The 17127-nt window shown below is 38.8% G+C and overlaps 1 protein-coding gene across 1 annotated transcript in view; it reads left to right on the top strand.

Moving 5' to 3' along the window:
• LAMA1 (laminin subunit alpha 1) overlaps nt 1-12769 on the top strand; it is a 100103-nt gene extending 87334 nt beyond the window's left edge. Inside the window, exons 52-63 of the mRNA XM_064705881.1 lie at nt 1097-1211; nt 1401-1571; nt 2021-2172; nt 2664-2849; nt 3330-3504; nt 4616-4728; nt 5779-5968; nt 7910-8068; nt 9203-9356; nt 10361-10494; nt 11571-11793; nt 12255-12769. Coding sequence (XP_064561951.1) covers nt 1097-1211; nt 1401-1571; nt 2021-2172; nt 2664-2849; nt 3330-3504; nt 4616-4728; nt 5779-5968; nt 7910-8068; nt 9203-9356; nt 10361-10494; nt 11571-11793; nt 12255-12415 — 1933 coding nt within the window. The 3' untranslated portion in view covers nt 12416-12769. The remainder of the gene's footprint in view (nt 1-1096; nt 1212-1400; nt 1572-2020; nt 2173-2663; nt 2850-3329; nt 3505-4615; nt 4729-5778; nt 5969-7909; nt 8069-9202; nt 9357-10360; nt 10495-11570; nt 11794-12254) is intronic.
• Nucleotides 12770-17127: the final 4358 nt, after the last annotated feature.

Here is a 17127-nt window from a genome sequence, read left to right on the forward strand (position 1 = left end):
AAGACTCTTGTAAGGTGAGGGGAAAACTTCTACACACTCTTATCTCCTCTGAAATTAGAGAAAAACAGTGAATTCTGAAGTTTAGTTTATGGCCATGTATACCACATCTGTCCTTTGACTTCAAACTCTGATATGGTACTTTCCACTGGTGGGTCTGATGCTGCAGTTCAGATCAGAAATAATTTTGTTTTCTTCCTCCAAGGGTGATTTCCACCACAGCAGCTGCCACAGCAGCCCCCCCTGCTCTTTGGGGCAAGCATCCAGCATTGCTGTCTGCAGTGATGCTCCTTTGATCTCTACCTGTGTAAGCCTTGTGTTTTCCAGATGTCATTTATGGGCAAAACTGCGCTTAAGGATAAAAGTTGTACTTGAGAATTCCTGTAATTCAGTAACTTGGAACAGAGGAAAACCAACTGTGAACAGATCAACAGAAAACATTGCAAATAGATATTTTATAGCATGTCTCTTGTTTATGGGGGTTTTTTTATTGCATGTCTGTACTGAACTTGCAAAGTCACATTTCTTCCACTGACTTCACTGTGAAAGGATAAATATGGCAAGAGAAAATCTAATTAAACTTTCTGCGTGCTCTTGACAATAACGTAAATTCGAGTGCATTATTGGTCTCTGCACAGTTACTACAGAGTGCAGGCTTGTTAATCTCAGCTGGCATTCCAGCCTTTAAAGGATTATTGCAGGATAACCTTAGATTTCTCAGCCTTAAACCAGGAACCAAATCAGGCATGCTCCAGACTTGAAAACTGAGAAACTGCATGGTAGACAGCTACAGTTACCCTTTTACAATCTATTTTCTTTCAGCTGAAGATTCACCTTAAAGTTTTGGGAAATTACCTGACCTGACAGCACAGCATTACACACTTGTATGTTTTAATTTGGGCACAACATTATCTTGATTCTTTTTAAGATTTGATTTAGTATCTAAAAGTAAAACTTAAACTCTTTGCACTTACACCAGACCGACTGCATCATTTAAAACAGATCTCTCTTTCTTTTCTTATTGAAGAGAAATTAATCTTTTCTCCCAGGAGATTCCAAGTACTACTCCTTGGAAAGAAAGCCTTGTTTTTTGTTTCAGGAAAGGTCTTAATAGTAGAATGTATGTGGGATGCATCAAGAATCTGGAAATATCTCGTTCCACCTTTGACTTGCTTAGAAATTCATATGGAGTAAGAAAAGGCTGTGTATTGGAGGTAGGAGACTTTAAAGTCTTGTGATCTGATCTTTGTTTTAATAGAATAGTGAATAGTGGTGTTTACAGTGATTTGTAACAGATTTATCTTTAAAAATTCTAAGAGAATCTAATCTATATTTGATATTTTTTTTAACCTGACACTATGTATGGATAAATTGAGTAATTACTTCTGTTCTTCATAAAATAGCCTATTCACAGTGTAAGCATCATGAAAAATGGATATATTGAGTTGGTACCTAAATCCCTAAGCCCAGAGTCAGAACTGATGGCAACTTTTGCTACAAAGAACAGCAGTGGCATCATCCTTGCTGGGATCAGCAGGGGACTGGAAAGGCGACAACGAAGACAAGCACACTTGGCAAGTACCAGAAACAAAGAAGTTTTGGGGATTATTTTTGTCATTTTTATTTTGTAAAATCAAGGCAGCTTGCTATATATATTGTGTATCTGAGTTGGAGCTTCTAGAATCCAAAGAGAAAGTCTTAATATTTCCTGCTCTAAGAGAAGGACTGTGTGGCTGTGGGTGTAAGTGTATAAAAAAACCTCCTGCATTTTACTTAGAGTGTTTGACCAGAGAAATGTCCAGCTTTTTTTGTGTTTGCAGTTAGAAAGCTTTGCACTCTGAGAGGTATGGTATTGGTACTCGGAGAAGTACCAATACAATTCCTACTTGTCTATGAGTTTCATTAAAAAGTTTGCAACAAGTTTGGAGGTAAATTTTTCCTATATATGTTCTAGTTAAACAGTAAATTAGTGTCTTGAAGATTGAGCTAGAGTTAAAAATTAATCCTCTGATTAAATCTACAGCCCTTCTTTTCCATCATGCTGATTGATGGTCATCTTGCAGTGCATGTTAATGCTGGAGATAGAGCAAGTACTAGGAAAGTAGTTCTTCAGTCTGCTAATGGAACATACAGTGATGGACAAGAACACTCTGTCATCCTAATTCGGAATAAGAGGTACATGTGACTGCAAAGAGTACTACCTGTTTAATTATTGCATGTTGTTGTCAGTTCACTGCGCTCTCTGAGGAATTGCCTTTGCTAGCTTATTAGGTGGGATAATCAGGGCTGTGTTTTTCTGCTGCCAATGCAGATGTTCTGATTTACATGGTAATTGTATACAGCATACAGCCAATGATAGAGGTGTAGCTAAAAGCTCTCAAAATCTCTAGAACAGCTTGGGGCACTTGAGTACAAAGCGTACTAAATAGTACTAGAGAAAAGATACACAGCTATCAAAATAATTTAGAAAGGTATTTGACAAAATTTTGCATTTTAAAAATCATCAAAAGAAGGGCTTCCAGTTTTAAGATATTGAAGTGATTATCAAAGTGATGGAACCTTTATTTATTAGAAGAGGATGTTTTTGAGGCTGATAGGAATGCTTTTCATCTGAAAATGACTCTCTAAGATCTTGTTCGATGTTTTCCCTACTTTGTCTTTTTCAGGATCATAACTGTACAGGTGGATGAAAGTAAACCTGCAGAATTGAGGCTTGGTTCAGCAGCAGAAAATAGCCCCATTAATATTTCCAACTTCTATGCTGGTGGCATTCCAGCAGGAGAGGGCATCTTGGGGCTAAAATTGGCTGGCTCCTTTCATGGCTGTATCAGCAACCTTATTTTTAACAAGGAGTAAGTCAGAAGGGTAACTGCCTAGTTTTGGAAAACCATGTAGAGTAATTGTTAAATGTAGTTTGTGATCTCTTCCATGACACTTCTGCTTGCCTGGTTTTTAACATAAGATATGCATGGTACTCACGATCTGGGTATTATAACAGCCAGAAAATGGGTATTACCAGCTATATTTCTAAATGGTATTAAAAATGTCTTTAATTTTTATGGAGATGCTGCACAAAGCACAGCTTTCTCTACTATAATTTCATCTTCAGTGACAGACAAAATGATTTTCCAGAAATATTGTAGATTTGTATTGTTCTATGGACAGATTATTTACTGCTTCTCAATCTCTTTGTCACAGATGACACTTTTTTCCTTTTCCCCGATACTGCTGAAAGACCTTGTGAAATACTCTCCTTCTGCTTTGGAAATAAGCAGAAATGCACCTCTTAAAATGCTTGTTTTGTTTTGTTTTGTTTTGTTTTTTAAATATAGGCTTTTATATTTTACCACTTCCATGAAGTATGAGCATGTGGATATGGACAGCTGCTTTCTGTCAGAGAAGCCTAAGACAGCGGTACAGCCATCGGACATCATGAACAGCCATGACGTCATGATTCAACATGAACTTCAGGCTTTACCAGTTCCCCTGAGACCTCTCACAAAAAAAGTATGTATTGCAGCAAAGCTCTGTTGCCACCTCTTTTTTCCTTTCTTTCTGGAGAATTATCAAATTATAGATTGCATATATTTGCTTCCTCTTCAGTATGGAGTGGTTCAATGGATGTTGATTTGAAATTATTGTATCCTGTAGAAAAACTGATACTATCCCTTGCAGCAGCCTGTTGGCCATTTGGAATGGAAAAGTAGTTAGGTTTATCACTCTTCCGGCAGCAACAACAACAAAAGAAAAAAAAAAGAGAAAAAAAGTGAAATGATAATCTCCCAACAGAAGGACTTGACAGTAACTATTATCTTTAGTGTATTCCTGCCAAAGGGACTTGGTGCAGATTTGCATTAGCTGTGCAGTTCTGCATGATATTTTCTTGGTCACACACATGCAGTGTCTGCTCTGTGTCAGAGAGGAGGCACAAACCACTTGAGAGAGACGCGCAGTGTCTGAATGCAGCTTGCTTGGCACCTGTTTCCTCTCACACAGTCCCTGTTCCCAAGAGAGAAGGCAGCATTACTTCTCTCCTCCTACAGCTGCACATCTTTATAATGAAGGGTTTCCAAAGGATCCTGAAACCATTTTCCTGTGGCAACAGAAAGCAAGATTTCATGCATACAAGTTGGGACTATAAAAAGAAATAAGTTGTCCTTTTTAGAGCTAAAATGTAGCTTTGGCTCATGCTCTGTTACTCAGGTCTCCATACCCCAAATCATAACAAAAATGTGTGTCCTCATAAAACGGGAAAATATTTCTACCAAACCTATAAGATTTTCACACTGAAATTGAACTTACAGCATTTGTTGTTAAAAAGGCTGTCAATTAAGACAAAAAGTGAATTGAATATGTCTGAAGCTACAAACATTTTTCAGTAGAAAAGGTCAATGCTGTCTACAAGACATAGCTTAATCATTAGAACCAGTTCTTTTTGAGCCTGAAGATAGGTTGGAATGATTATGAGGTTAGTTAATTGATGTTTTTCTGTGTACTTTGTGGTTTTCTTGTGGCTTAGTTTTGCCTCCTACAAAGCTCTATGCAGGCACATTGTCATTCAACAGTTGCTGGGCAGAACCTGACACTATCCTACTTAATAAATTCCGTTCATTAACAGGTAGTTTGTGCAAAAGATGAGCTGCCTGATCGTGTTCAAGGTGCCCATCAGTTTGGACTTTCCAAAGGCAGCCACTTGACCCTGCTCTTCAATCAGTCTGCTGTCAGGAAGAAGTGAGTATATCCTGAATTACAAATCCACACAGTGTTATTTTGTATTGAGCTGCAAGAAGGGCAGTGGTGGGTTTCATGATTGATTGCCAGCTTTGAACATGGTCCTCACTTCCGGTTTCTGTGGGCTCCTCACGAAAGAAAGTATCATATCCTAGATTTAGTAACTCATGGTCAGAATTCTGCATTTTTATCCCCCCAGACCTGAGTCTCACTTTACCTTCTGTAAGTACTTTGATTTCTTTTTCCCACATGCAGAACTCACATCCAGTTCCCATTCCTTTGTCTGATGCAAGTGACATCTCACCCTCTCCTCTCTATTTTCTGCAAGTACACCTTCCATCTTTGAAGGTGCACTTGAAGGAGAAAAGACTACTGAGAAGAATAATTTTGTTGGGACCTAATGTGTGATAGCACCTCTGCCTCTTTTACTTGTTTGAGAGGCTCCCAGCAAAGTTCCCATCACACAGCCTGCAAGTCACTTGCATTTGCTTCTCTCAGCTCAGGAAGTCTCTGCAGGCATTGAGAAAAGAGAGTGTTTTTTCCTTCTAGCCCTTCTGTTACAGCTTCTGAGCAAAGGACATTGCAGAGGATTGATGCCATGTAGTCTGAACCTGGTGTCTCCAATAATAAATGGCTCATTCGTCTCCTCTACCTTTTAAGCCTCCCTCTGTTCTCAGTCTGCCCATAATATCCCAGCAAGCCTGCCTAATAGTAATGGATGCCATAAAGTTACCCTGGAATGGGTTCCTTTCTTGGGGCAATAAGCAAGCTGGCAGTCACAAACAGCTGAGCCTGTCCCTCTTAAAGTTCATCTCACTCTTTGACAAGCACTTTTTCTACTTCTGACAGGTACAGCGCTGATTTCCATTATGAAATACATTATAAGTCATGCTTTCTTAAAATCAACCTAAATTCTACTTTTCTGGCTTTTGTAATAATAAATCTCCTTTCATAACAATAAATTGGTTCAGGCTGTTCTCTGTGTCCAGAAAAGCTTTTCATCACTGCAGAAGAAACACCTTTAAGTAACACTGAATTTTTATTTTCTAGGCTTTCCGTCCAGCTGAATCTCAGAACCTTTGCCTCCAGTGGCCTGATTTACTACATGGCTCACCAAAACCAGGTTGATTATGCAGCCCTACAGCTTTATGGGGGACAGCTCCATTTCTCATTTGATTTAGGCAAAGGAAAAGCAGTAGCTCTTCACCCTGCTGTTGTCAGTGATGGAAAATGGCATACGGTAGGTGGTTGTCAATCTTGTGCTCCATTTTCTCTTCCCTTTAGGTACTGGTAGGGATTTTTCTTGCCTTTTCTGTGTAATTTCTGTGTTGCAAAAGCACACTGCTTCTAACCCAATCATGAAGTCATTCAGAAAACTTTTATTTGATAATTATTTCCTTATAAAATTGTCATTAATTGTACACCAAATCCATCTTCCAACTACTGTCAAGTATCTCAAACTATTTCAGAATTAAATAGTTCACCAACTGTGTAGTGACAGTCATCTTCAACAGAGAAGGACCTGATGGAAAGGTACAAAAAAATCTGACCTTTTCCACAGAGAGCTTTCAGTCCATTTTGCCACCAAAGACCTGCACTTCAGAGTGACAGAGATTTGTGGGTGCAGCGTTTCTCTTTTCTCCCACTTACCCGCTTATTGCCTGAGCATGTCACAGCAGCTAGTGACAACAGGGAAGCACTGTCTGTCCTTTCCTTGGTCAAGGCAATGTGAGAAAGGGGGACATTTAGAATGAATGGAGGACTTAAGTAGAATTGAGTAGAAATGATGTCTACAGCTTGGAGGTGTCACATAGCAGTCAGGGCCTTCTGCACCAAGATTGCATCAGTCTCTATTGGCCCAATTCCTCCGAGCAGCCCACCTGCCACTGGCTCTGGCTTTCTGTGTGAGAAGTGACTGTGATGTTGGCAGGAGTTTTAGGAGTAACTCTGAGGATATCACTTTTCCTAAACGCAGGTGAGGATGACAATTTCATCCTGCTAAGTTTCCCCTCCTTTATTAGGATGTGAAGCCTTCACTCTAAGAAGTGGCTTCTGTGGGACAAAGTGATTGATGACACAAAGCTGCCAGCTTTCCTAAGTGCCTTGGGAATCGGCAGAGTTCTTTTTGCTTTTCATAAATAATCACCAGAAGAAAAACCAGCAAAAATTAACATGAAGAAAGGAAATGTGAACTTCTGTCAGAGATATCACAGTTAAGCTCTGCTGCCTACCCTGAAACAGGAAGAATGCTCCAGGACTTACAGCTGCATGTTTAAAAATTACACATACTCACATAAAACTCCTACTGACACTATCCACATTTTAAGACCTGAACAGATTCCATGTAAGAGCTGACCTATCTTTACTACCAAGGACACAAAGTAGGAGCTTCAGCCTTTTTTATGAGAGATTAAGGCTGAGTCACACCACTTCCCAGCTGGGGTAATCATTGCAGTCCCTCTGCAATCTACGCAAACTAATATGCATTGCTACTGAAAAAAACCACCACTTCTTTTCATTCTCTGCCCTCTCCTCATACCACCCTGCTTTACCCCTTTATCCCCTTACCAGCCCAAACGTTCATGAAGCTTTGTGTTGAAGCTACTCATGGTTCTGAGTGGGGCTAAAAGTAAATAGAGAAGAATAAATGGCTAGCTGACTTCCCTCAGCAACATGTAACTGTTTTAGGGCAAGGCAGGCATAAGGACATAAGTGAACAAGATGCACAGAACTGGAGAGCTTTTTGGTCAAAACCAATGTAGCACTGCCTATCATAAAATGACAGCACTTCAGAGACTTGAGATGTCTCAGCTGTTGGGCAGCACAATAATTGCAGGAGGCTAGCACAGAATGCCTTTCTGAAAACTCAGTGACCTGCCCATATCCTAGGGCAATAAACTGGTATTTAAAGAAATAATAAAACACTGAAAACCTTAGGCAGGACATTATGAAATCTTTGTGAGCCCTTGGGAAGGCAAGAAAGCTGTTTAACTGCTAGGTTGTATTCAGAAATGGTCTCAGCCTCGGGAAGAATTTCAAGAGGTTGCACAGAACATCTGAACAGAATGTCAAAGCAATTGAACCACTAAACAATTGTCTTGCTCTTATTTCTATGGCAAATGATGACTAGGTAACAAATGTAGCTTACTCATTTATGTTTGCATGCTTCCCTTTTTTCCAGGTAAAGACGGAATATGTTAAAAGAAAAGGAACAATCATTGTGGATGGACAGGAGCTGGTAGCAGTCAATGCCCTGGGAGATGGTAGCACCTTGGATGTGGAAGGGAAGCTCTATGTGGGAGGACTCCCCTTAGACTACGTGCCAAAGAATCTTGGGAATGTAAGAAGGCTTGGGGTGAGGGGTGCCTCTGGCATTTTGCAAGACCAGAATGAGCATAGTGCAGGAAACTCATCTAAATCAGCATCCTGTCTCTGACAGGCTCAAAAGAAGTGCTTAGGGAAAGAAGCAACTAGGAAAGTAATGACCCTTTACCAGATAAATCTTTCTGTGGCTTAATGAGTCCAGCTACATCTTATATCCTTGTGTGTTAGTAATAGCCCTTAGCAGAACTTTTTTATTTTTTTCATTCTGTTTCTCTGTTAAAAATGAGTAAAGAATCTAAATTATATGAATAAAGAATCTAATTCCTGTCTTTCACAGTATAAGGTAAAAACATGACCTACAATATCAGACATTTTGGTACCTGACTTCTCTTGCATTCAAACAGAAATTAGGTGCCTTAAATATCTCTGAAAGACTCTGAAAGAAAGCGTTTAGTTGTCTTTAGATTAAAGCATATTTTTAATACATCCTTTTAGCGGGTAGGTTTTGTCACCTTCCTCCTTGTGCAGCCCACATTATATTAATGAAGATTCCGGTGATATGATAATGTTTCTCATAGAATTGTAGAATGTCCTGATTTTGAAGGGATCCTCAAGGATCATCAAAGTCCAATTCCTGGCCCTGCACAGGACACCCAAGAGTCACACCTTGTGCCTGAGAGCATTGTCCAAATGCTTCTTGAACTCGGTCAGGCTGGTGCTGTGACCATGTCCCTGAGGAACCTCTTCCAGTGCCCAGCCACCCTCTGGAGTGATTCAGATGAATCTTTTTGATGATGAGAACTTGCAAAATGTCCTACAAAAATTTTGTTTACTCATTAATTTGCTAAAGCATGTTTGGAATGTTTTTACTCTTGAGTGTATCTCTGCTCACAGTCAAGCAAACACAATTCTTTCTGTATATTATAGACAGTGTATATACTGTGGTTCTAAACCATTTGATTTTGACTCTAAGACATTATGTGCCTTACATAATTATATGTAATACTAGAAATTTAATTACGGAAGTATTTTAAATTCTGCTGTGTTTTGTTCGGATAATATTTTATCTGCAATAAGATCAGGTGAATCCCTAAGAGAGCATCACAGCAGTTTATACTAAGCATTGTCTCTTATGTCTCCATATGCTTAGGTTACTCACAGTATTCCTGCCTGCATTGGTAGCATGACAATTAATGGCAAACAACTGGACAACGAGAGTCCTGTCTCTATCTTTGCTGTGAATAAATGCTATGAAACAGTGCAGGATGGTACCTTCTTTGATGGAAGTGGCTTTGCTGCTCTTGGTAAGTGTCATTAAATGAAAACAGTGCCTGACTGAATTAATATTAATGAAAACATACTCCTTTCAGGTCTTACTGGAACTGTGTGTAATTAACTGACTCCTCACACAGTGAGTGCATGCCCTGCATGTGGATTTCTAACTGAGTCCTTTCACTTCATTCATCCAAAAGTGGTCATTTCTGCAAAGGGCTGTCTTGCACAAATAAAAGAGATAATGGTTTTAGCAGTGGGAAAGAAATGAACTACATCTTTATTAGCTAAGAATATCCATGTTCATGATGTTGAGGTCTGATAAAGAATATTGTCGCAGACATCTTTAGTGAAAATCTTTTTTTTAGGATTTTTTTTCCTTCTGAGAAGCTGAGGCCTCAGGGCCTCAGAAACAAAATGTAAACAATAGCTATCTGCTGTTGTGGAATGCATCAAGTAGATTTTTGATTGGCCCATCTTGGATGTTTATAATTAATGGCCAATCAAGGCTGAGCTATCTCGGACAGAGTCCAAGAGAGCTGCCTTTTGTTATCATTCTTTTCTTTCTATTCTTAGCTCAGTTTCCCTTCTGAGAGGGAAACCTTTCTTTCTTTTCTTTTTAGTTAGTTATAATGTAATATATATATTGTAAAATAATAAATCAAGCCTTCTGAACATGGAGTCAACATTCTTGTCTCTTCCCTCACCTGGAGACCCCTGTGACCACTGTGACAAATATGAAGACAAAAGACTTGTGAAGTAACATGAAGGATTGCATTGTGCTCTTTACTGTTTCTTACAGATGAGATAGAATGGATTAAATGTGAATTAATAAAAGAAAACTTATTTGGGAGTTTCTTTTCCAGTAAAAAATGGGAATTATGACTTTGGAAAACGTATTGTCCAGAGGTATTGCAAGGTCAAGTGCTAGCAGCATGATTAACAAATTTTTTAGACCTTTTAATGGTAATGCATATATTTAGCTCTGTATTGTGAGTTGCAAGTCTTCTGCTAGAAGCCTCTAACTTATTTCCAGTCAGGGAAGGCTACAAGGTGCGTTCTGACGTGAACATCACGCTGGAGTTCCGCACCACGGCGGCGCACGGCGTTCTCCTGGGCGTCAGCAGCGCCAGGGTCGATGCGGTTGGGCTGGAGATCGTACACGGCAAGGTAGGCTGCCCTGTGCAGGCACACTGCTGGACACAGGGCTTGTTAGAAACTGCGAGGTAGAGCCCTTGGAATGCATGAAATGCACACCAGTCAAGTGTGATGGAGGCACCTTCCCACAGAACAAATATGGGACAGACTTTGTCTCGAGGTTTCTCGCTGCCATTGTATGATAAAATGTGCGATTAGCAGAAGTCACTGGAACTTTTTGGATTTTTAATTAGTGTAATTTATGTTAGTGTGCAGCCACTCTGACCTCCTGTACTACATACCTTGTATTTTAGACCAAATATATATCTTTTTTATTGCTTAATACTTTTTCTACCATAAAGCTATCCTTGTCCTTGAGAAAAATACTGCATACACAATGCACACTGTTTTGTAACCTCTTCTTCAATATTCATGAGTAATTAACTCATTCTCTACTTCTACTGGCCATTATGCTCCATAAACCATTTAACAATCAATATACATAGTTCTCCAGTCATCTCTTGCATAAAAAATATACACTTGATTGCTCTTAAGTATTTGTTTTTGCAGAAATAGCTCATTTTTTATTCAAAGCTTCCTAGCTGGAGACGGTGTTAAATATCACTGTTTCTGTGGGACATACTTTCCCAGTATTAATATGTAATACTTACATATTAATCCTCACCACAGAGTTGAAGAAATGTCTGCTGCTTTGAAAACTAAATACATGAAAAAAATAAATGTATTTATTGGCAATGACAAGTGCTTTCAGGCCATTCTTCTTTCTCTTCAGTTATATACAGTGATTCATCTTTCAGATCTGAAGTCTCAGGTTATGTGAAAAAGGTCTTGATTTGTATTTGTAAGAAACATTGAAATCCCTAGTGAAGTGTATCAATGGATCATTGCATAGTAGACCTTATTGTTTAAAATTTTAAAAAACACTTTAATAAGGATCTACTCTACCCATCAAAGTAAACATTAACTGTGTGTATTGCCAAACATTTAAAATGGAAATCTCTGCACCAGTGTGATTGTGCTTTTATCTAAGCAGATTAGTTCATGTATTCTTACTTTATATCTTCATTGGCATCTGGCTGTTTGCACAGGTTTTATTCCATGTCAACAATGGAGCTGGCAGGCTAACAGCTTCCTACGAACCAAGAGGCACAAATAGCTTGTGTGATGGGAAATGGCACAAGCTTCAAGCAAACAAAAGCAAACATCACATTTCGCTGATAATTGATGGGAATTTGGTTCACACTGATAATCCCTACGTCCAGTCAACATCTGCAGATACGAACAATCCCATTTATGTTGGAGGTTATCCTGGTAGGTACAATAATATTTCCCTTCCCTCCTGCCCCTCCTGTGCTCACTCTCAAAAGAATGACTCTTAACATGTGCTCCCTTTTGGTTTGCCATGGGAACTGTGACTGTGTACAGCTCAGCTGTTGCTTCATACTCTGCTAGTTTCTATTTTAACTTCATAAACACTCATGCAGAGTGGCTTTCTCCTCTGTTTTTCCCTCTCATCTTCCATTGTCCCCTGGCAAAAACGATTTCTGCAAACTCTGCCAAGTTATTGCTGTGCATGACTTATTCCTGAAAAGAGCAGTGCCTGTCCATGTTGGGATGTCACACTTCATCCAAACATATATGGAACTTGATCCTCCCCAGGTGTTGGTTTTATTTCTCATTTCAGAGGGGGAGAATTTTAATAAACTGGATCTTTGTATTTTTTTTTCAGTTTGGTAGAAATAGATTTTACGTATTTCATGTTTGTTTTTCAGCTGATGTCAAGCAAAACTGCCTCACAAGCAAGACTTCATTCCGTGGCTGTTTGAGGAACCTTGTTTTGACCAAGGGCCAACATAGAGAATTGTTTGACTTTAGCAGAGCTTTTGACCTGCGTGGAGTATTTCCTCATTCCTGCCCTGGGGCTGAGCACTGAACTGTAGCAAAGCCTGTCTGGATTGAGAGAGGGTTTGTCTTTTTTTTTTGTTGTTGATCTGTTATTTTGCATTCTCATTTCGTAATGAAAAGAAGAACTGATAAGAACCTGCATCTGTTTGATTTTTCTGGTTGTTTTCCAACTCAGGTCATTTATTTTTTTAATCAGAAGCTCCACATCTGCATTTTAACTAAATGGTTTTAAACAACAAATACCTCTACAACAATTTTAATGGCATTATTTGGGTATTTTTCTTTTGGGAATTTTTATTAATCAGTGTTTACAGTATGTTTTCTTTTGATTACTTGACAGTATTTCATTTTATTATGTGCTGGCAGTTTTGTAAGAAGGTAATTTTGGACCACATAATAAAACTACAATAAACTGCATTATTTCAAGTAGTTCAGTTGTCCATGTATTTTAGTTAGAAGAAAAAGAGCTGGAAGGCTGAGAAGTCACAAGTATGCCCACTACAGGGGGGTTGAAACTAGATAATCTTTAAGGCTTCTTCCAGTCTGGGCCATTATATGACTCTGATTATATGAAATGTAAGTGGACATAGTCCAGCAGAGGGAGCAGGAGACTGACTAAAGTCCTAATTTTGAAGGTCTCAGGTTCAGAGTTTAATTAATAGAATTTTCTTAGTTACACTTCACAGGATAGCTCCAGCTCGTTTTCCTTGTGCCTTACTATCCAGTGCTCCTGACACTCATTATAGATACATTGGCTAGATGGATTATGTTCCTGTTTATGCTTTCATGGAATCAGCTTAGGACAAGCAGCATCTTTATGGCACAGAGATACCTGTGAAGTGATGTGCTGCTGAAGAAACAATTTGGGTTTTATTTGGGAAAAACTGTATATTTTGGCAATGCAAACTATTGCATCATTCTTTGGAAAACAGTATTTTTTACGGACACTGGGAGGCAGTTTTGAGGCCAGCCTGCAGTTGTATCTTTGTCTTTTCTTACTGTGCTTGCCTCTGTTTTGAAAATTAGTCTTCCAGTAGTTGTTCTCAAGACAGGTTTGAGGGACGTGTGCTCAATCCCAATCAAGTAAGGACATCCATTCATCAACTGACCAGGTCACCAAGCAGTAACAAATGTGTCTCATACTTTAATATGCATCTATAATAAGCATAGTTCTTTGCAAGTTCCTTTCATCTCCCCCTTTTTTTTCCTCTTTGAACTAGCAGTATTTTTGTTTGCTCCTTCCAATTTTATTCGGATTTTACTATGCATTTGTATGATATGGTCTAATGTTAGTTTTTCTTCTATGTATTTTGTACTAGTTTAAAAAATGTGGCTGAAACAAAACTCCAAAGCAGTTTGCCATTGCTTTCAGTGAGGCAGGATTCCAGGGTGTTTTGTGCATTGCGTATAGCTAGGCCAAGGGAAGAGCTCCTGGAGCAAAGAGCTCCTCCACTTCAGCAAGGGTGGCAGAACATGGTCCTCTGTACAGCTGTTCAGGTGCTGTAACCACACAGCTGCTTTTAAAAGTTTTTAAGTTGCTTTTCTGCCCCCTGCTTCTGCTTCTACCCAAAATACACGTGCTTAGATTTGAAGAGCTGGCTTTGTTGTATTGTTTTTATTTTTGACATGGATACAATACAGTGGACACACTGCTGTACAAATACACTTACGTGGCGTACTTCAACAAAACACATAACATAATGAGGATTGTAAGGTAAACATACATACAAACACTTCACTTTGATTAGTGGCATTATATTATTTTCCAGAGAAGACACACATGAATAGAAACCCATTGAAAAATAAAAATGAAACACTGTGTGTTTGTATTCATTGCCTATTAACCCCAACATCTGATCTCACAAGGTTCACATTACAAGCATAATTTAGGCAACATGTTTTGGATAAAATATCATCCATATCCAGAAGTATGTATTTTACCAGATCTTTTTTTGTAATTACAAGTATTGCCTCATACAAAAAGAAATACGTTGTCAACATCAATGTGAAATTGCTACTAGATTAAGTAGTAAATGTCTAAGCCAAAATATTTTTCCTGGAAAATGCAGAGTGAGGTAGTTAATATTATACATGGACACAGACACATTTGCACACACGCACACTTTCTAAGGACATTCACTGCATATACTGGTTAAAGCATTCCAGTCTGTTTTGCAACACCTGTTTTTTACAGTACTCCCTCTCTATGTGTTGATATGCAAAATGCTGTCCTTGTAGAACCATGGAGTATATAAATGATTGAGGCATCTTTGGAATTTCAGTAATTTCTCTTTGCTTGCTACCACTTTCTTACTAATAGCTTTCCACATATGTTACTTTTCTTTAGGTGACAATCCTCTTGCAACTTAGTTTGGACTTCAGCTTCTGTTAGGAGAAACAAAATTCCTGATGCCTCCACCAGCATCTTGAAATACAAGTCCTAAAGAAACCTCATATTTCAAAATGCCATTGAGCTTGTTTCATTTGTCTGCTGCATATTAAATCAAGTTAGTGTACCAAAACAATACAAAACAACTTAATGTGGAACAGTATTAACCACTACACATGGGTCATTAGGGCCATTTGTATCAAAAGAGAATCCTGACATTCTTTTTCAGAGACAGGAGGTATTTGGCCACTCTCTGTAGAATCTAGTTCATCTGCTAATATGCATGTCTTACAAAGTTATAGGCAGTTTCAGCATAAAACAAGAGCTCACAGGGTGGATTTTATGACATTGTATTTGACTTTCCTAAGTTGTGAAGTGGTACAAGTCTTCAAAATGCCCTGGTATTCTATACAGAATGCAGGGAGATCTATTTGAAATAGAAATAACATTGATGAGGTCCAGAACATGCTGAGCAAGTTGCAGCATGAACACAGGGCTGCTCTGTCCTTTCCCTTGCACAGCCATTGAGAACACAGACTGAAGTGAGTGGGCAAGATGGGGGAGGTCAATGTATTTGTCTGAAAGTATTGTAGGAAGTTAGCTCATTTGCTATGACACTTCAAATTACTTTCTTAAAGTTTAGGCTTTCTGTATAATTGCAGAATACCTTTTAGTTGGCTATACATACAACAATGCTTAGCATTTATCAGATTCTCTTTATATTCGAAGCACTTTCCACATACAAAGTCTTTGCTGAGTTTGTTCTTTCCAGATGGATGTTCATTACTCCTGATCTGCTCAGGGAATTGTTTGGCTACATCTGAGAGTAGAATTTAACTCAACTAATTCTCATGTTGCCTTTATATGGTAAGTACAAGTCCTGCTTTACAGCTGACGTTCAAGGGCAGCATAAGCACAAAGAGCTGTCCATTGCCACAGTGGGAACTAAAGGGTATCAGGAGCAAAGCACAAGACAAAACTTTTATGCTTAGGCCTATAAACAAGCCACAGACAGACTATCTCTTGTATACGTAAAATAAATAGTTTTCAAAATAAGGAGTGTATTTTATAATACAATTATCCTGGGTTTTTTTCCTGGTTGCAACTGCATCTCCTTTAGTGTTAAGAAGAAAAAGGAAAAACAAAACAAAAAACCCAAACAAACAAGAACAACAAAAACCTACAAAAAACCCAAAAAAACCCCGACCCCAAACAAAAAAACAAAAAAAAAACAAAAAAAAAATGTGCCAAAACAACCAGAAAGTTTAAAAAGTCACTGTTCTAAAGAAAATGTTGCTAATTTTTCATCAATTTTATCAAGAAGATAAGAAAGAAGACAGGATCTGCCCTCTGTAGACATTATTGTTGGTGGTGAAGTTACTGATTCAATGTTGATTTCTTTCACTGACCACTAGCAATGAAAGTTAACTACTGGAGAACACGATAAACTTGACACATTTTAGAGGGTCTGCTTCTGGTTCAGATACTCATTGCACAGCTTCAGCAGAGCATCACAAGTTACAGGCTTTCTCTGCAGGACAGCAGACTTTATTCACCTCCAGTTCACCTGGAGGACTTGGTTCAGAGTGCTTTTAAGTTGCTATGTAATAAACAGAGCTTCTGCCTCATCCCTGTGTCCAGATCAGGAACAAAAATCATTGCTCAGGCTGGGGGTGGTTTCACTGTGCAACAATGATGGGGACATTGCAGTGCAGTTGAAGGCATTGGTTCCCACTTGGTTCCCGCTTTTTGCATATGACACAAATAAAAAATACTTTCTCTTTTCCAGAGATTTGTGATTTCCTTACTCAACAAACCTCTTTAGTTCAGCACAGCCCTAAGTGGGATGACTGAACACTGCTTGTTCTTGTGACTAGCTCCAAACAAGACAGCCCATCTGACATTCCCAATTCAGTGGCAGCCCACTATTCTCTTGTCAGCCTGTGTGTTTGCTTAGACTGCATGCCAGCTGCAATTTGCTATGCATTTGTAAAACCCCCAGCACAACTGGGCCTAGACTGGCTACAGTTTTAAAGACCTAATGTGTAAATTATTAAATCCCTTTTCTCATTGGAAGCCCTGTTTGTTCTCCATGCTGTATTATACAAGACCTGAACAAAGATCTCTCTTGTTGATGCAGCTGAAGAGTATAAAAATTGCTTACATATTAAAGCTAAAATAAACAAAATAAAATTAGGTTACAAATTGGAAATGATAATGTTTAACAAAAAAAGGTGATGACTGTAAGTGGCACCATTAACACATCTCATACTGTGGCATTACACAGATTTAATTCTGAGAGTATCAAGTAAAAGGCAGGGCTAGGGGCAAGCAAGGGCCCCTCCTCACCC

Source organism: Zonotrichia leucophrys, chromosome 2 (assembly GCF_028769735.1).
Source record: "Zonotrichia leucophrys gambelii isolate GWCS_2022_RI chromosome 2, RI_Zleu_2.0, whole genome shotgun sequence".
Lineage (NCBI taxonomy): Eukaryota > Metazoa > Chordata > Aves > Passeriformes > Passerellidae > Zonotrichia > Zonotrichia leucophrys.